This window comes from Echinops telfairi, unplaced genomic scaffold (assembly GCF_000313985.2).
Source record: "Echinops telfairi isolate 266 unplaced genomic scaffold, ASM31398v2 ScPeMD7_7424;HRSCAF=8462, whole genome shotgun sequence".
Classification (NCBI taxonomy): Eukaryota; Metazoa; Chordata; class Mammalia; order Afrosoricida; family Tenrecidae; genus Echinops; species Echinops telfairi.
The window spans coordinates 86,640,722-86,661,153 of record NW_022111324.1 but is presented as its reverse complement, the minus strand read 5'-3'; the positions used below and the strand labels follow the sequence as shown (position 1 = coordinate 86,661,153).

Sequence of the window (20,432 nt, the reverse complement as noted above, 5' to 3'; positions counted from 1 at the left end):
TCATGTGACTTCCTCTCTTCCCACTCCTGGTAACCATCAAAAAATGTTTATTTTTATTGGTAGAAGCTTTATTTATTTATTTTTTGGTAGAAGTTGTTTTATTTGAAAATCCACCCATTTTGCTAACGTATATTTTAAGATTGTAAACACAAATATAATCGGCAGACAATACAAGTAAGCTTAAACTGATGTACAGAATTGCTTTCCTACAACAAACTGTCCTTCTTTACGCCCCCCTCAACCCGAATATTAAAATATTTTTACACAAAACACTGATGAACAGTATAGTTTAACTCTTCATTACCTGAACTCTTGACTAGACATTAACTTTGAAGATACTATTTCTCCTTACTTAAAAGTATGTGATCATAACATGGCATAAGCAAATATGAAAGGTTCCTTGGCTTTTTACAATACTGTTCGCATACAGTATTTAAGCCCTCTTCTGTAAAAGGGGCTCCATAGTAACTATTTCAGCAAGCAAAAATAGTTTTTATTGCAATTGTTCACTTCTGTCATTGCATAGATTATATAAATAAATTAATGAGAAAGCCTGTATCCTAGTAGAACTTTAGGTACAACAATAGAGCATTAGACAATTTCTTGGTGGTTTGTTTTTTTTAGATCAAGTAAATTAAGCTACAGTTTATATATGTGAATTTCACTCTCTTTAGTGCATAATTTTCTGAACTTTGACAACTATATGTAGTTATTTAATCACCGTCACAGTTAAGATACAAAACAGTTCCTTCACCCCCGAAAATTCCCTTGTGTCTCTTTATAATAAACCCCTCCCTCCCCAACTTTTGGAGACCACTGATCTGCTTCCTGTCCCTAACATTTTGCCTGTTTCAAAATGGAATCCTGTCGTATAAAGCCTTCTGAATTTGGTATCTTTGACGTAGCATAATTCACTTGGGATTTACCCAGCAGTGTCTTCCTGGTGACCTCTGCTCAGTAACTCCATTGTTTCTCCCGCGGTTGGAGACACTGGACTGCTTGTAGGTTTGGGCAGTTATGAATAAAGCCACTATAAGCATTTGCACGCAGGTTTTTGTATGAGCATAGGTTTTTATTTCTCTTGGAATAGGTTTTTTATTTCTCTAGGAGTGAGAGAGTTTAAAGTATGTGGTAAGTATATGTTTAACTTTGTCAGAAATTTCCAAATTGTTTTCCAAAGATACAAAGTTCTTCTTTTTGATTGACTAGTGACGGCCTCCTGATCTTGGCAGCAGCATGGCACCCATCAGACTCACCGTGTCTCATATATTACTCTCTGGTCACTGTGGGAGATGATGGCTACCAAATGTCAGGTGCTATATCGGTAGAAGTTACTCAGTACAATCCACCGTTCCAGGTAAAACACACATCCAACTGTTAAACTTCAAAGAGGCAATAACACGTGGAATTCTCTTCTAACTTGGGCAAGGTCAAATTCCCTGAAAGATTCATCTTCATGGTTTAGAAATACATATTTATTTTTGAAGTTTGGTTTTAGATATTGTTGCATTTTCTTTGCCATCTCAGAATCTTTCATTGGTTCAAACTTAGCTAAAGAGAAAGAAATGAGAGCGGAATCCACCAACAGCAAGCCATTTGTTTCTTCTCATCGGTCACTGAGGACCTGTTAGTGTTTCTGTGTTAGCGATTAGAAGGGTAAGAGTGATGGTGGACTGCAGGATGAAAGGAAGGAAGAAACCTGGTAGGAATTTGGATTTAGTTTCGAGTCCTCTATTTTTTTTTTGAGTTCTCTCTCTCTCTCTCTTTTTTAAAATTCATGAAAAGTTTTTATTCAAAGCAATTTCAATATATTTAGCAACCGAGTGGTTGTGATGTTGATGGGGAAAACCTTAGTAACTGTAAATTCATTTAATCTTATATAGGATCTAATTTTTTAAATCCTATTTATGACATGCCTAACTAAACCTGTCCAATCTTTAAAAAATATGTTCTTTTATTTCAAACAGAAATAACCATTATCATGCTTCCTATCATGAAAGAAAAACAAGCTCAGTGTTTAAAAAAATAATAATAATCATATTTTTTTCAGAGAGTGCCGCAGGATAACAATTTGAGAGTTTAAAAACAAAACAATATGCCAGGGGCTTGGGTGGAGAGCATATGTTTTGAGGATGATGAGAGCAATGAATATACAAATGTGCTTTGCACAATTCATGTATTTATGGGTTGTAATAAGAGTTGTATATATTGATTGTAATAAGAGTTTTAATGTTCCGTTTATAACATTATTTCTTTACTAACTATCATTTTGGCATTTGCTATTTTAATCAAGTCTTTATTTTTGCTTCTCTTGAGTTTAACTTGGACAGATTAACTTAATTTCTTATGCTTGCAATGTCGACAGTATAGTAAAAATCAAATGCTTTACAGGGATGGTACTTACCAGTTTAGAATTAATTAATTAATGTTTTCTTGTTCATTAATTTTAGACACCTAGTTATAATTAACCCTATGAAAGTATTTTGAAGTTTGCAATTATTTGCAACCCAACAAGTGATTTCCTTTATGGATGTTCATAAACTTACTGTCATTATTTTGTAAAGGAGCATCAGTAAATTATAATTTTTATGAGATAATTTATAGAAACGTGAATTAGAAAATAATACAAACAAGTCTTTTGGCTTCAGTTCTCGATAAGTAACAATTTTACATTTCATTTTCAGTCTGAAGACCTGATAAACTGTCGACTAGTGGTCCCAAACTTTTCAAACCAGACGGCCTATCTGTATACTGAGAATGAGATCTATGTGTCCTCTACGGGAAATGGCAGGTTTTCTCTTCCTCGGGAGAGAATTAGTTTTGGTTCACAAGGTAAAGTAGCCATTCTAGAGAGCATGGTTAGTGAACTCATTGGTTAATCTTAGTAGCTTTAATTATTTTTCCTTATGTGTTACTTCTGCTGAGATTGATACCTCCACATGTTTCTGCGACATTCTGTACTACACCTTCAGTAAGTGAGGTCACAACCCTACTAAGAAACCGAAAAGGTGGTAGAATTACCAACACTGTTGCGTTTAGGACCAAATAATAGTACTATTTTCCCCGGGAGAAGAGGTCAAGAAGGAAAGAGCTGACATTAAGTAATCACTAAATCTGAATTAATAAGAGTGATTTATTCTGAGGTGATGTTCTTTAAGCATCATTAGTTCGAACACCTGGAAAAGAAAAATCCCAAGTCTGGGCTCATCACGCAGGGGAACTGGACTGGGCACAGACAGGAGTTGGGCTCAGTGGGACTGGTCAGGAGTGAGAGGCCAAAACACAGATGAGGCAACAGGTTTCCAGTCCTTGACTGTGTAGGTGTGAAATATTAAGATTAAGCTTATATATGTTTCATTGGCTGAACTAATAAAGTAAAATCACAGAGAGCAAGAAGGCTCCATGAGCTTGAAAAGCTCTCATTTTGAATTTTGGAAACTAGATAATTTTTATTTTGGGCTCTAATGTAGTTTTTAGATTTATTGTCTTTACTGAGGACTCACTGATCTATTACAAGGCTACTTTTTGTTGTTTTTCAAACTGAGGGACACATAAAACCTGCTTCTTCAAATAGCAACAGGTTCTTCCACCCCCAAAAAATTTCGTTGTGGATTAGGTGGGAGTTTATGTAATCAGATCACTGGTTTTGCGCTCAACAACTTAAACTTACGGAGCCCTCAGTGGCTTGCCTGCTCCCTCCCCGCCCCTTCTTCCCTTCCCGCTCTTCCTCTGGTAGTACTTCCTCTTCCCCTTCACTTGCCTACCCTCTAGTCTGTTCCTTCCCCTTCCTGGCGGCTTCTCCCCTCCCTGGTAACCACCAACATCTTTCTTTCAATGTGGAAACCTGTTCTTGATTAAAAAACAAAAATAATGGTATCATACAAGATTTGTCCCTTTGTGCTTGGTTAGCTGTACGTAGTTTAATGTCTTCCAAGTTCATCCATGCCATGAAGAACATATTCTGGACTTTTAATTTGGGGATTAGAAAGCTGAGATTAGAGAGGAATATTATTATGAAGGAAAGAAAATGTTCTTAAAATAAATATATTCAAGATGACCTGCTCTTTGGAAATATCTACTTACGTCTTTTTCTTATTTTAAAGGAGATAGTATTTTAGGAGCTGGGTCCTGTGGTGGAGTTCCCATTATTTTTACTAGGAGCAATGGATTGATGTCTATTATGTTGAGGGAAAACGTGTCCATATTAGCAGAAGATATTGAAGATTCCCTAACATCCTCAATTACTAGACCAAGCAATGAGGTAAAATGGTTCTATAAGATTTAAAAATTTTATTTGTGTCATAACATTTCACACAAACATTTCTAAAAGGCAATCCATTTTTAAACACTTATGATAAAAATAGTAGATCTTTTCTCTCCCTTCATGTCTTTGTCCTGTTCCTCCAGAAGCAGCTACTGTAAAACCTCTCAGCGGTTTCTTTGGCATTTTTTCCTTGATATTTCTGAGTAATATGCATACATATCTGTCTCTTAACTCACCCATTTCAGAGGTTGATTTCCTATTCTGGAAGATAAAGATGTTTTTGTAACTTATATTCCTCCTTCTGCTTTATCATCCCAACAGAAACTCTTTTTTGTATGTTCATTTTTAATGTAATACTTGCTTATGGTTTGCCAAGCCAAAAAATGTACTGATTATGTTTTCTTTATTGTGCAACTTTGTTTTTCTTGGAGTTAGTTGACTCATTTTACCATTAGTTCCTTTTTCTTCTTGCTCTTCCCACAGTCTTTCACAGCTCTGTGAAATGCCTCACAGGATCCTTTCCCTATAATCAGATCTCCCAGTAAACGTTACCACTGCACAGCTGTCACCTGAAACTTCCTTTTCTGTCAACTGCCAACTCAGCAGCACTTGTCCTTGCTCCACATTTCAGATTTGTCTTCTCTGGCATCTACCACTCCTGGTTTCCATTGTCATGTATTATATTTAGGTTATTAGAGGCTGTGTTTCTGTTTCATATTGTTTTGGGATGATTTGAGGGTATATTAGTCTGGGTACTTTGGAGAAAGAAAGCTACAGCAACTCATGTATAAGAGAGTTTTATGTAAAGAAAGTGTGCATCACGAAAACATCTCAACCCAATGCTGCCCAAGCCGACAAGTCCAACATTAACCTGTTAACCCAACACCAGTCCACAAAGCCCTCCACCTCACAAAACAGAGGCAGTGATGCCGACTGCAGGAGGAAAGCTGAGTCAGTGAACGAACAAGCATCTCAGCACTGGCAGGGGTCTCCACACGGCTGCTCCAGCACCCAGGGCTGCATTGGGATAGGTCCATGTAGCTTCTCCTTGGGGATGTCTTGTAGGAAGTCAATCTTGCAAGCTGAAGCAGGGAACTGCTAAGGCAGCTGCACCCGGTGCAACCATCACAAAACAAGAGACCCGAGAACTAGAAAGGCGAGGCTCACCACCCATTTATCCCTCCGCCTTTCAGTTAGCCCCACATGTGATTATCGGCCAGGCTGGCACAATTAACTAACTCAGAGGGGAATAGTGGAATAATTGAGACTTTAAATATCCCATCCATAAAATTTTTTTAACTCTTATTTCGTGATAAAATATATGTAAGAACACATTTACCATTGTAGCTATCTTATAATTCAGTGACATCACATTCACCACTTTGTGCTATCACAACTGTTCATTTAAAAAAATTTTATATCACCCCAAACAGAAACATTCATAAGCTTTTTATTAAATATTAATAAGGTACTCAAAATAGTACTGCTCAAGATAATTTGCATTTATATGCTCTATGAATTATATAAACTAATTCTATAATCCATGGTTAGTAATTTGGTACAGTTTCAAGAGAAAAGATATTTTGATTTATGTACATCACAGATTATTGTACCATTATGACATGTTCTGAAGATATTTTTGTGTTCCATTTCCTTTAAATTTTTCTTATTCTTTGCTTAATTTAGAATTAGTAATCAGCCATTTTGCTCAGTGATACATACTATAATTAGTTGTATGAGAACAAAAGATTTTACTGGTTATGCTGAAATCTCCAAATAATTTTACTCTCAATATAGTTCCTGAATTATGTCTACCTTTCATAGGCTGACCATTCGGTGCTATTTATTATATTCCAATGAATATATATAAAACCATAAATATAGACAATGTTGTTTAACAGTCTATATGTGTGTTCTTAACTTAGGTTATGTCTAATTCTTAGTACAATACTTAAGAATATTGTGATACCTTTACTTAAACTCTAATGTATTGTTTTACAGAATATGGTTTTTGAGACCACTTTAAAAAACGAAATCATAGCTCAGGAAGATAAAACGAAGCTGCTGAAAGCTGCTTTTCTACATTACTGCAGGTATTACATGTTTTGAGAGTTATGGGGGTTATTTTGTTTACTTGAGAGCATGTTTTACTGATCTCCAACATGCCTCAGTTACTGCCCTGGTTAAATTCCAAATACTGTTATCATTATGACTTGCAAAAATGGGGGATGATTACATAACTCCCACACCACTGAGAATTGTGGGCTACCCAAATTGACAAATAGCCTTAACCGGTACAGTCACTGGTAGGCTTACTTCACATCTTGCTTTCCATTACTGCCAGGTGTATGTTGTTAGTGTGCAAAGTAGTCTGCATTTTTTACTGTTGTCATAAATGCAAAGTATCAGATAGTCGGATACCTGATAGGTGTGCTACTTATTTGTTGAGTGTTAAAAGAGAGAAGGAAAAATTGTCATAAAGAGGAGAATGTTATTTTTGGCTTTATTACTATAGCAAACAAATTATTCCAAACTTACTAGCCACTGGAGGTTCCAAGTAGAAATGTGGGTGGGTGGGTGGGGTGTTGGATGATCTAATGTGTGCTCTCCACTCAGTTGAAAAGAGTAGTCAGAAAAAGTGATCAAGACGGCAGCAGTGCGGAAAAGTCATGTATGATATTAAGGAAAGTATTTGTGCTTTAAAGGAATTGGGTTTAATCTATCAGAATAAATCACCACAAGATGTATTTACTGTATTTTAGGATTCTGGCAATTTGACTCTTGGGGTCGGGCTCAGCTGCCCAACTGACTACACTTGGCTGGTCAACCATCTCTGTTTCATGTGATTTCTTATCGTCTAGCAGGCTCCCTTGTGCTTGTGTGTATATTACTGGATTCCTAGGGTGGAAAGAGCAAGTCTCATTGCATACCACTTTTCAGTTCTCTCATGTGTGATGTTTGCTAATATCTGGTTGGTCAAAACAATTCCTAAGGGCTTGATTCCAGTCTGTCACACTTAATGACTTACTATCTCTTCTGTTTTTTTAGGACATATTTAATAATTTCAGTTTAACGTGTGTGTTTTATGTATCATACACCATGGTATATCGTTTGTCAAACTCAGCCCCTTCCAAATTTGTGTTCAAACACCAAAAAGTTAGAGTACTGAGCATATTTTTTCCATAAGAAATAATGGAAGACCAAATAATTGGTTCTGAGGCCCAAATATTGCACTTACAAATTCATTTTTGTAACTTTAAATCAGATGGCTTTTAGCCGTCTCCCATATCACTCTCTTGGATATGCTGTCGCCATCAAATTGCTCCTGACTTACTCAAAGTAACCAACTTTTCAACCTCTGATGGCCTAGGTTGTTTTGTGGTGAATGATGTCACACCTTTCACAATATTAGCCACGCTCATCACTTTTTTTCACATTTTAATATTGGTAATGCCCACCTAATCATGTGGTATTCAGTGGCCAAATCAGCCTGATTAAAATTTTGCAGTGATTTATTTCTTTAATTCTATTGTGGTTCGACAGTTTTCACTAACTTTCTTTGGAGCCATGGGCACGATATTTTACTCAAAGCTCCAAGACAAGCACAATGACAAATGTTTTAACACACTTACACAGACACTGAACAAGAGTGGTGCTTAGACTGAAGCAAACTCCTTTGTGTCCTTGGCAGGACTCACTCTCGGCCTGTACAGGGTTCTTCAAGTTGGATGTTTGGTTTGACTATCGACCAAAGTTATGAACGCCGAGCAGATTGTTTAGGATTTTGCTGTTGGAGTAGTTCTTGGAGCCGTTCGACAACTGAAGTGTCACTGTATTATGATACTTTTTTCACAAAGTATAAGTTCAGGTTTGAATGAACTCAGGAAAACTCATTTAGTCTTTGCTATCTGTCCCTCATTCTCTGTTTGAGGCTTTGGACAGATTACTTGAAATCTCTGATTCTGCTTCTTCATTTGCAGGTATTGAGTGGGTGCAAGAACCTATTGGTTGACCAGCAGCCCTTTTGTTTTCGTGTTGAGTGACTGACTCCCTTTCCTCCTGCCCCTTTCTCTTGGCTTCTACTTCCATAATTCTACTTATAATGATGTCTAAATTTAATGGAAATGCACGCTGGCTAACACAAAAGCGATCATGATGAATTAGACTGTAAAGTGCTTTTATAATCTTAAAATTCTGTGCTAGCATAATGATTCGTTAAGTTTAGACTCTATTCCACAAGGGGGCAGCATTCGACAACGTTGAACATCTATTGCACACTGTTATTCATTATAGCTTCATCTGATTTTGTCGTATGGTCTTCGGTCTTTCTCTAGTCAGCGCTGTTGCAGGTTGCCGTAGTGATCCAGTGCTGGTATAACACATTGGACGACTAGGTAGCCGTGACAAACATACCTTTATTCTCTCACAGAGTGGGATGCTAGAAGTCCAAATCCAGGGTGCGCACTCTAGGAGAAGGCTGTTTCTCTGTTGGCTCTGCTGGAGACTCTTTGGCTCCTTTAATATCTGTGGGCCCCTCCTTCATCGGACACCTCCACGTGGCTTGGCATCAATCTTTTGAGTCTAGAAGGTTCTCCGTGGAGTGACCCGGAGTTGAGAGGTTGTGCTCCACTCCAAGCTCTTCTTTCTGGATGGTACTCATGTCCCTCTTTATCTGTTTACATCTCTCTCCTTTGATCTGTTGCAGGATAAAAGATAATGCAGGCCCCAATATAAAGAAACTAACCTATATGTCAAATTAGAACTGAGACCTGAGTAAGGATGCTGTGTCCTAACCTAATTCCTTTATAACTGATTGGCTAATTGCATCAGATCTAATAACAGGATTATTACATCATTGCAAAACAGCCAAATTATATCATTTCATAACTGCCAAGCCACTGAGAATCATGGTTGACAATATTTTGCGGGGCACAATTCAATCCATATTATACGGTCTATCAAGTGGTAATTTCAACACTTTTCTCCTCCAACTTGGTGGTGTCGTGTTTATGTTTTGGGCCGCAAACTGCAAAGTCAACTCCTGTAAAGACTTATACTCTCAGAGACCCACAGGGGAGTTCTACCCTGCCCTTTAAGGTGGCTGTGAGTCAGCATCGACTCGATGGCAGTGAGTATGGTTTTGATTTACCAAGAAGATTGAGTCTCCTGAATAACAGAGATAACCATCAGAGAAGCACTCTCTAGACTTACTACTCTAAGGAGCCCGGGTGGTGTAGTGGTTGCACATTTGGCCTGCTAACCACAAAGTTAGCAGTTTGAAACCACCAGCCACACTGCAGGAGAAAGATGGACTTTCTACCCTTGCAAATAGTTACAGTATCGAAAACTCACAGGGGCAGTTCTACCCTGTCTTATAGGATTGATATGAGACGGCATCGACTTGATACCAGTGAGTTGGTTTTGGTTTAGATTTACTACCTACTAACTTTTTTGCATTGCAACTACTCCACCTCACTCTTAATAATGAGAAGAAGGTGACCGACTAATTGTAAGGCCTCAGCTTAACATTCACATCCTTCAGAAAGTTTTCCTGGCCTCATTGACTTGTTTAATTTCCTGCCCATGGACTCTGTAGCTGTCTCTATCTTCTCTCTGTGTGCCCTGCATGTAGAGTTGTTTGTTTACCTATCTGACTCCTTCATGGCAGTTTGTCATTCTATTACATCCCTAGAACGGCATATTTTAAGTATTATAATATATATGTTGACTTAATACATAATAGTTTCTCTTTAGTAAATTTTATTAAAAAGTAGTAACTTTAGGCTACAACCTATAAATGGGAATTTAACTTCACAGTTGTTTTCTCTTTTGCCTCCTTTCCTACTTTTGTGTGGCACCTTCATTTCAGGAAAGATTTAGGTCATGCTCAAGTGATGGTTGATGAGCTGTTTTCCTCTCACCCGGATTTGAATTCCAATGCGGAACTAGACAGAGCTGTCACTCAGATCAGTATGGACCTGGTGGATGACTACCCGGCTTCTGATCCGCGGTGGGCTGAATCTGTCCCTGAGGGTAAGACAATTTTGATAAGAACGTTTGAGAAGTAGGTTCTGATTTTTAATAGAAGTACTGTATCTCTTAAGGCATTTTAAAAATGTCTCAAACAATTTAATACTAATTTGATATTTTAAAAAAGATTATAGATAGTAAGTATAATTTTTTTAAAGGTCTGGTGTGGATGTAGATAGTAAAATAAAAGCTGAAGAAACACTATAGCTAATCCAAATGGTTCTGAGGTAGACTAATTAACATTGCTTAGCTTTCATGGCATTTTTTGTTTTTTTTGTTTTGTTTTAACATTTTATTAGGGGCTCATACAACTGTTATCCCAATCCATACACACATCAATTGTGTAAAGCGCATTTGTACATCGTTTCTCAAAACATTTTCTCTCCATTTAAACCCCCGACATTAGGTCCTCATTTTTCCCCTCCCTCCCCGCTCCCCCCTCCCGCATGAGCCCTTGATAGTTTATAAATGGGTATTTTGTCATATCTTGCCCTGTCCGACGTCTCCCTTCATCCACTTTTCAGTTGTCTGTCCCCCAGGGAGGAGGTCACACAGAGTTCCATGTAATCGGTTCTCTCTTTCCTACCCATTCTCCCTTTACCCTCCCTGTTTTGCCCCTCACACCACTGGTCCTAGAGGGCTCATCCGTCCTGGATTCCCAGGCATTTCTTTCTAAAAGCAGATCGATGGTATAATCATTTGACACCTTGGGCGATTTTGGCCTCATCCCTGAGTGTCAAAATGTAGAAACGACGTTTACCCAAGAGTGGCCTTGAGCATTCTCGGGTGTGTCGTGTCCTCCTGCCTACCCCACAGGGCTCCCCTCGTCACTGCCTCTGAAGCATCAAGGACCCTCTAGGGCCCCAAGTAATGGTGGTAAACTGTCTCCCATAGATATTTTTCTCTTCCCATTAGAGATTTATGATGAAAACACCAGTGTTTACCTTTCTTTGATGGTTTCTTGTTATTTCTCCAACTTATAACTGATGAATTGTTTCATGACTGAATTCTTTTTTGCTTTAAATTCTTTGTTGCTAAATATTTTTTTATTTACCGACATACATACCAGAACTGAATGTCTTTTCTTTTAAAACAGTTTTATTGGCATATAAATCCACGTATCGAACAACTCAAGAGCTCAGTCCTATGAAGAAGAGATGTTCAGTCATTACTGCAATCAGTTTCAGAATGTTTTCTTCTTGGTCTCGTTGTTATTCGTTCCCTGTTTCCCCCAAACTCCCCTGCCATTGCCTCAAAGAGCCATTAATCAGTTTCCCTATGAGCTCCTGGACTCGGAATATGCATATGTACCATTTTAACTTTGGGGTAAATGTTTAAAAATTAACATTTGTTTAGGTTTTCTTTAATTTTTAAAATAGCAATCATTGTCATAAGGCCATTGTACTACATATTTAAGCTTTGTAATTGTGTTTTACTAGGGGCACCTGGCTTCAGCAATACATCACTAATTATTCTGTACCAGCTAGAAGACAAGATGAAAGCCCATTCTATCCTCATGGACTTTATTCACCAGGTAAGGCGCCTGGTTGTTGAGCACAGAGAAGGCAGGACATGGGGTTGCACCTTCTCCCAGTACAAGAGGAAATCCCTCCCGTCTTACTCTGAAGTGGTTTGTGGAAAATTATTGTATTTCATCAGAAATGTTGTTTCAAATTTTTCCGCTATATTATTTTGTGGTGTATTTGTTGATATTGTTGTCCATGAGACCAAGCCTTTTAAAAGCATAATTTTTATTAATATTTTCTGTGTGCTTGTATATAAAAACACAGATTTTTCATAAGTTGACTTTGTGTTATTTTATTTTATTTTTTAACCCTAACCCTAGACTCTGTGTTATTAAAAAATAGTGAAGAGTCATAAGGTGAAGAAAGGTTTATATATAGGGATTTAAAATTTTGCAGTACAATTAAATCATCATTTAAATATTCTATGTATATACTTTATAATGAGTCTAAATTAGGAAACTTTGTTGGACAGAATTGTTAAATAAAAGCATGCATTCTTGCTTTACCAATCAATAGTGATTCTTAAGTTCAGACCCAAATTAATTTACTCTTGATTTTGCATTTCTTTTTTTTCCTTTTTTAAATCAAGAATCATCCATCTTGAGACTCTAGTTGGTTGTCCAATGGAACTTTTTGTGTGATGATGGAAATGTATCATGTTTGTTTTTCTCATTGTAGTAGCCACGAAACTGAATATGGTTAGTGAACACTTGAGCTAATTTTTTAAAACACAATTTTAATTCTGAGGTAGGGGCTGGACTTAGGGCCTCTGCTCATACCCTCCCTCAATACAAGAACGCTTTGTTCTTACCAATTAGCAGTCTGAGATGTTCACCCTCCTCACACAGTCACTGAAGACAAAACAGCAGGTGAGTAAGCAAATGTGCTGAAGAGGGCGGATGGTGCCCGGTTATGAAAAGATATAGCGTCTGGGTCTTAAAGGCTTGAAGTTACCCAAGCCGCCATTCAGCAGTGAAGCAAGTCCACGTGGAAGAAGCACACTGCCAGTGCGTTCATGAGGAGTCATGGGGACCAGGTAGTAGGCATCAGCAGACACCTAACAAACAAAAACATGTCGTTGAGAAGGAGCGGGGCTGGAGCAGAGATCCAAAGCCCATCTGTAGATAGTGGAACAGTCTCCCCACAGAGGGCCCACAGGGAGGGGATGTGTCACCATGGTGCAGTAAAGCATCGATGAAAGACACTTTATTCCTCTGGTTCCTTGAGGTTTCCTCACCCCCCACTACCATGACCCCAGTGCTGCTTCCCAGTTCAGACTAGACCGGAACACGTACAAATCTATCACAATCCATACATCCATTGTATCAGGCATGTTTGTACATATGTTGTCCTCATTCTTTCTAGACACTTACTTTCTATTGAACCCTTAGTACCAGCTCTTTTTTTTTCAACCCCTCCTCCCACCCTTATAACCCCTAACCCCCCCATAGATTGTACGAGCCCTCAATAAAATGATTTAAAAAGAAAAAAAATTTTAACACCAAAATGAAATATCATTTTATACCTATAATAATGGCAAAAATACAAAAATGAATTCAAACAACAACAAAAAACTAAATTAATTTACAATAAAGTGGTCACTATGGCCATTCAAATGTATATTAATAAATGTAAGAATATAAATGTAATGGTAGCTACCCTCTTGAAGGTGGGTACTGCATTAGACATTATATAAATGCATCAGCTTGAGGGCAGGTGGAGCTGGGAGTCCTGTCATTAAAATTGACAGCTGCCTTGTCTCTCATTCTAGAAGGTCTGGGATTTAGGGTTGTTAACGTGGTTTAGATAGAAGAGAGCAATTTGATCATTCTGGTAACCATACACTAGGTAGAAGCAACAGTAGTGACCAGAACATTGGCATGACCATGATCTCAGACAGGAACTTTAAGGCTTTCTTATTAGATATGGACAGTCCTGGCTGATTTTTATGTATGTTGTTAAGAAACAGTTGCAGCCAAAGACACAGCTAGAAACGCCCTCTGGGAGAGTTAGGGCCAGAGACTTTGTATCCAGTGTACTTCTGGTGAAAATAGACTGTTGTTTTGTACATAACTGTTACTGCTTTCTAAGAAGATGTCTCTCTCTCTCTACATACAAGGTTGGCTTATTCCGAAGGCTAGGCACCTTTGCCGTCAGAGGAATGCCCATGGCCACTCGACTCCTGCTGTGTGAGCATGCAGAAAAGCTGTCAGCTGCCATTGTTCTCAAGAACCACCACGCCAGGGTTTCTGATCTGGTGAACACGGCTATACTCACCGCTTTAAACAGACGGGAGTGTGAGATCCCTGCCAATCTCACGCCCGCAGATGTCTTTTTCAGAGAGGTAAGCCGGGTCCTCTCGTGCCCTTCCTGGAGCTTTACAGAGCTGTGCCATTTCCAAGTCATGCTTAAGCAGGGGGAAGATTGACAGCAAATTAAATGATCAAGTATCTTTCTGATATTTTAAATTGGAATTCATATTCCCTGCATAAATTCTCACTCAAAAAAAAAAGTACCACTCACACTTATCACTGTCTCTGTCATTAGAACTTGTGAAGTTGACAGAGAAATCATCCAATTTCCATCGTGTGCTGAGTGTTTTCCTTTTGCGTTTCCAAGTCCACTCCTGACTGAGCACTATCAGAAGACCCAGAGGCCAGAGCATCTGCTCCGTCAGCGTCCTTGCTGTTGGGTTGCCACAACTTCTGTCTGCCTGTTTTCTTTGGGTTTCCAGTAACTGCTGCCTCTGTTGACCACATCAGGCCTTTAGAGTAACACGCTTCCTGGTGCTGGCCCTGGCTGCCCTTTTGTATGTAGTCCCTTTATTGAATTCTCAGATATCTCCCAAGTGTTCCAGGGCTTCATACTAGAATCCTGCCAATACAACTTACTTTTAAAATCAAAGTCTACTCGGAACCTTGGAGGGAGAAAAGATGCAGGTGCTGACAGCTGGTGGTAACTAGACATTGTGGGAACAGTAAGAGAGTTCCTTATGTTTACATAATGCTTCGCAGCCCTGGGGGACACGCAGGGCGAATTTTACTGTCAGTAAAATTCAGAGAATTAGGGGTCTTAATTGAGACAACAGATCTTGGTTCTCATTCAGCCAGTTAGGTTGTTTGCTGAGTCCGTGGTCCTTAACTGAGCCAGTCTCTTTCCCCTTATGAGCATTGCTTGAAAGTAATGCTGGCTCCGCTCCAGCGCTGTAAAGTTTGTGGGTGTGGTTTCACATTTGGGGAACCTCTGTTTGTTGCCTGAAAGGTTGATTCCTTCCTCCTATAGTCTAGGTGTAGGCTAGCAGCTAACATAACCAAACCAGTAGGTTTCTCTTGGAATGTGTGATGGACTCGAACCTAAAGATAAGACCTCCAGTGAGGTTCGGGTTCATTTTTAGTCCATAAGTGTATTTAGTTTGAAGAATCCCTTGTTTTCATACATTTCAGTTAATGTTTTTGTTGTTTTCTTTTTAGAGAGTAAGGAAAATCTCTTTGGGTTTTGTTTTGCTTCTTGGCCAGCAATGTTACAAGAAATATGCCAGGAATCTGAGTGACAGAAAGAAACCTTCCGCACCAACGTTTATCTAAAGCATGGTGACATTTACTAGTCTTGTACTTCTCTGAGTGTGATTCCAGAGGTGTTCCCATGTGGTATAACCGTCATAACTTAGGAAAGAGAAGGAGGAAGAAGGAAGGCATGAATTGACGTACGTGTGTGTGTATGCGCGCGCGCACATCTTTAGGTATACATGCATATTTAAATAATCTTTGGTTCTACCTATCCTTGGAGATAACAAAGTTGGTTAATCCAAATCAATCCCTGATTGGTAGGCTATATAGGGAAGAGATGTTTGATGTGGCAGCTCTGGTACTCTCCAGTCTGTGGGGAATAGACCAGTATTTTATAGGCTCCTATAAAGCAGAGATAACCACTTACAGAACTGATTATGTTAGCATAGCATACTCATATAAGTAATATTTAAAATAAAAGTACTAAGTATATAATTTACATGATAAGGGTATTTTGCATGCGGTCTTGGAATTTCATTTGCTTTTATATTATTCCTTTTATTGGACATACTTTTAATACCTTTTGTTTTAGCAGTATAAAATGCTTTTGCATTTAATTTTACAGATTAGATGTGGCTATGTGAAGGGAAAAGGAAGATTTTTGTGCTTGTGCTGATGGGATGCTGTAGGCTAACACTAGACACCCAAAAGGAAGAACAGGTTTAACAGAAGAGTGATTTAGTGTGGGTTGTAAGTGTCTACCTTAGTTTTCCTATGTAACACATACAGGATACTAATGTGCAGGGGATGTGGTTTGCACAGAACTGTGCAACGTGTGTGTGTGATTTATGTAGACAAGGCAGTGGGTCTTGTTGCATTGCTAGTTTGTAAATCCCTCAAAGACAGATTTAGATTTATTTCATTTTATTTTTGAGTTCTCAATGCTGTGCAAACCTTAAGTAGTAAATATCTATTCACTTAATAGAATATATATTTACTTGAATATTTGTGACTTAAAAGTTAATACATTAATGTGGGGAGACTGTTTTCAGAAAGCTTATCCCAAAAAGCAAACTAGACCTTAAATGTAACTAGACTGTAGAGAGTGATACAGGCGTTTGAGAGGTACAGACAAAATATTATGGCTCTTCCCTGAAAGACAGAATATTTCTAAGACTGAGATTAGGCAAAGTAAGCTGTCTCTGTAGACTGAAACAGGAAAGAGCAGTTTGAATGCTTAAGCAAAGTTTTGCACCATGGGCTAGGTGGAAACAGTCAGAAGGTAAATTTGCTGTTTTCTTAATATCCTAAAACATTTCTATTGTGGCTAAAAATAGGGTAATCATGAAGATAGAAATCAGCCAATTCATTAGTTTAGAACCATTATTCACCTTACATTGTATCATATTGTAAAACAGTCATTTGTAACCTAGTACAATTTAAAGGTTGTAGTGAGCATTCCTAGCTATAATAACAAATATTTCCGTTACTTGGTATTTAAATTAAAAACAAAAACAAAGAAACTACTTGGTAACTATCCAGAATTTTTTTTGCCTATTTATGAGAGTTGTGTAGACATTCATATAGAAGGTTCTAACTTTTCTTGGTTTTTAATATGCTTTCTCCATAAATTAGTACATTTTCATCTATATAATCTGCCGAAGCTATGATATACCGTAGATACTCGAATATGATCCGAGGCACCTAATTTTACCACAAAAACTGCATTAAAAATGTGCTGAAAAATTCGGCTTATCCACGAGTCTATGTGGTAACACCGAGATCCAGTGAGTTCAGTTGTAGGTGGTGGCAATTACCCATCACACAACGTTTGTATTAAGTGAGTGATCTCTGTACTCCTTCAGGTGTCCCAAGTAGATACCATTTGTGAATGTTTGTTGGAGCACGAGGAACAAGTCTTGAAGGAGACGTCATTGGAATCTGTTGAATGGGCTGAGGTGGTGATCAATGTGAACAATATCCTGAAGGTACAAACATATAGTGTGATTTCAGAAAGGCAAAGCCTGGAGTGTGTATAAAAGACAGAGGAAAAAACAGTCCTATTCTATACCCCAATAAAGAATAAGGTTTTACCATTCGTTCACTCCAAAAAGTTAGAAATACATCAGACATTTCATTAAGCACTTAATAAATGTTTTCAGGGTTTGCCTTATGTATGTAAATAACTGTAATCCTAAGTTTCCATTTGGTAAAATAAACCTTTTATTTGGAGAGGAATATTAATATTACCATAAGTGCCTAAATATTCTCTACATTTTAATGATTTAAAAGGCTGCTGTGCATACTCGTGGTTTGGTGAATGAGTGGTGTTGTTGGGAACCACTCGTTGGTTCGGACTCCGGAGGCTAGAGTGACAAGGGGCTTTCTTGCCTGCAGTCTTTAAGGAAGCAACTCACCAGGTGTTTCCCCGCAGAGGTGCGGGCTGGGTCAAGCCATCCGCATTTCCGTTCGTGGTCAAGTGCTTCACTATCGCACTTTTGGAACCCATCAGGGTTCCACAACTCATTGAAATGAAGTTATTAGTAAAACAGATTTTAAGTACAGAAAGAACTTGAAAGGAATCTTGCAGACCTCGCTGAATATTTTTTCATATTAACAGACTTCAGTATTTCAAATTATCTTCAGAAATACTATGGTCCATCCCTTCCTAAGTGTGATAACAGTTCAACAATTTTCCCCCTCCAAGGATATGCTGCAGGCTGCTGGTCATTATCGTCAAAGTAGAAGCTCCTTGTATAAAAGAGTAGAAGAACCTCTAGAAAAAGAGCCCGAGCACGTTCCATGGACAGGTGAGGTGGCAAGCATCGAACTCATCGATACTGATATATTCACAATTGCATCAAGTGTATTTCTAGTAATTTGTCATTTTTAGATACTTGTAATACTCCTTTATTGAATGTTTCAGAATGAGATGAAAAATAACATGTGAAGGGGGGAGCGGGGAGGGAGGGGAAAAAATGAGCTGATGCCAGAGGCTTAAGTAGAGAGCAAATGTTTTGAAAATGATGAGGGCAATGAATGTACAAGTGTGCTTTACACAATTGATGTATGGATGGATTGTGATAAGAGTTGTATGAGCCCCTAATAAAATGATTTTTTTTAAACGAAAAAGAACGTGCCATCTCCAAAACACGAACTCCTGTCAACATTACTTTATTCCCTTGGAATCCTGTATAAATGTCTATATTTATTTGATGTGTACTCATCATGCACTATTAGGTTTGGTTACTAACAATAATGCATAGAAGTAGATTCTCACCCCGAAGAAAGTGACTATCTTTTATGTTGATTCAATACATGGAAATGGATATAGAGTAATATGAAAGAAAATTAGAAGGAAGAAAGATTGAGAATACCTGGGAATTAACATCTTCATAGGGAAAATCAGGTGTGAGCAGGACATAAATCAATTTAACATCTGTTTGACTTATTTTTCAAGCAGTGCTGAAGTGGCATAATTTTTAGGTACTCTTTCCTCAAGCCATTTTAGACCATTAATTTCCTTTGTGTGATTTTACAGCAACAAGTGGGCCCACTGGTATTCGAACGGCAATAGTACGCCAACATGGGATTGTTCTGAAGATGGTCTATCCTCAGGCAGACAGCAATTTCCGGAACATTCTCACAGAGCAGCTGGTGGCACTAATTGATTGCTTCTTAGATGGTTATGTTTCTCAGCTTAAGTCTGTAGACAAATCCAAAGATCACGAAAGATACAACAACCTGGAAATGGAATATCTGCAGAAGAGATCAGATCTCATATCTCCTTTTCGTAAGTGCATGGTATTTACTTAGGTCTAGCTGAGGGTTGGAATCAACTAGACAGAAGCTGGGTTGGTTTTTTGTTTTTGACAAGTCTTTGGGGAATTCCAGGATGGTGCAAACAGCTAATGCACATGACTGCTGACTGAAAGATTGAAGAAAAGGAAGTTCACCCAGAGGCACTGGGAAGAATGGTCTGGTGATTTACTACCCAAAGCCCAGTGTGGTACAATTGTACTCTGATGCACACAGGGTTGCCAACAGTGGGATCGACTGTAACAAGAACGAGTAGGTCTTTGAATTTACAGGTGGATTAAGAAGTCAAATTGTTACCAAGGACTTAAGGCAAAGTAAATATATACAACCTTTTATGTTTGTTTAGGAAGCTCTGGTGGCGTAGTGGTTATGTGTTGGGCTGCTAACCATAAAGCCAGCAGTTCAAAACCAGCAGCCACTCTGAGGGAGAAAGGCAGGGCTCTCTACTCCCATAAAGAGTTACAGTCTCGGAAACTCACAGGGGCAGGTTCTACTCGTCCTATCAGGTCACCATGAGTCAGCATCGACTCAGTGGCTTTGAGAGAGTCCATGTGTGTGCATGTACTCAGCCTTTGTTTGGGCCCATGTACCAGGGACCTTGTTTTAGGTAGACCATCATAGAAAATACTGAAGGTGATTTAAAGGTTAATAAATTAACATGTGGACACTGCCCCAAACCAGACCTTATGTGAATAACTCGACTACAAATTGGAGTATGACACGTGCCATTAGAGAGGCACAAGTAAAATACATGGTTGTGCCATAAAGGACCAATTATGTTTAAGGAGAAGATTGGGCAAAGTAAGTCATTTTACTAATACATGAAGGAACTAGGTAGCACTTTGATAGATAGTGATAAAATAAGGATCTGAATATTTATCTTGAATGAGCTCATGTGAATTATGAAACTACGAGTAAATTAAAAGAATTTGATTCCCTTGTTTACTTTTAATGTATAATATGAATAAAGGTGCAGCTTTACATTTTTTGCCTTGCAGAGTTTAGTTGTGGCTAACGGTATTTTTTTCACGTCTGTTCTCATTTTCATAGTTGCGTTAGGCCAGCACCAGTGGGCGGCGTCTTTAGCAGAGAAGTACTGTGACTTTGATATCTTGGTGCAAATGTGTGAGCAAACCAACAACCAAAGTCGACTGCAGCGTTACATGGCCCAGTTTGCTGATCAGGTAACAAATACTGGGCCTTTCGGTAGTGCATTCTGTGGAAGGCTTTAACTTTTCAAATCCGGATTTGGATTTCTTAGTGCTGCTGCAATAGAAATACCTAAGT

The 20,432-nt window shown here is 38.4% G+C and overlaps 1 protein-coding gene across 1 annotated transcript in view; it reads left to right on the top strand.

The window, feature by feature from the left end:
• The window catches only part of NUP133 (nucleoporin 133), a 63,039-nt gene that overhangs the window by 16,843 nt on the left and 25,764 nt on the right, over window positions 1–20,432 (top strand). Inside the window, exons 9-19 of the mRNA XM_004712164.2 lie at window positions 1,210–1,357; window positions 2,685–2,832; window positions 4,104–4,261; window positions 6,266–6,357; window positions 10,134–10,297; window positions 11,734–11,828; window positions 13,940–14,164; window positions 17,192–17,314; window positions 18,034–18,136; window positions 18,868–19,119; window positions 20,196–20,329. Of these exons, the coding sequence (XP_004712221.1) occupies window positions 1,210–1,357; window positions 2,685–2,832; window positions 4,104–4,261; window positions 6,266–6,357; window positions 10,134–10,297; window positions 11,734–11,828; window positions 13,940–14,164; window positions 17,192–17,314; window positions 18,034–18,136; window positions 18,868–19,119; window positions 20,196–20,329 (1,642 nt within the window). The remainder of the gene's footprint in view (window positions 1–1,209; window positions 1,358–2,684; window positions 2,833–4,103; window positions 4,262–6,265; window positions 6,358–10,133; window positions 10,298–11,733; window positions 11,829–13,939; window positions 14,165–17,191; window positions 17,315–18,033; window positions 18,137–18,867; window positions 19,120–20,195; window positions 20,330–20,432) is intronic.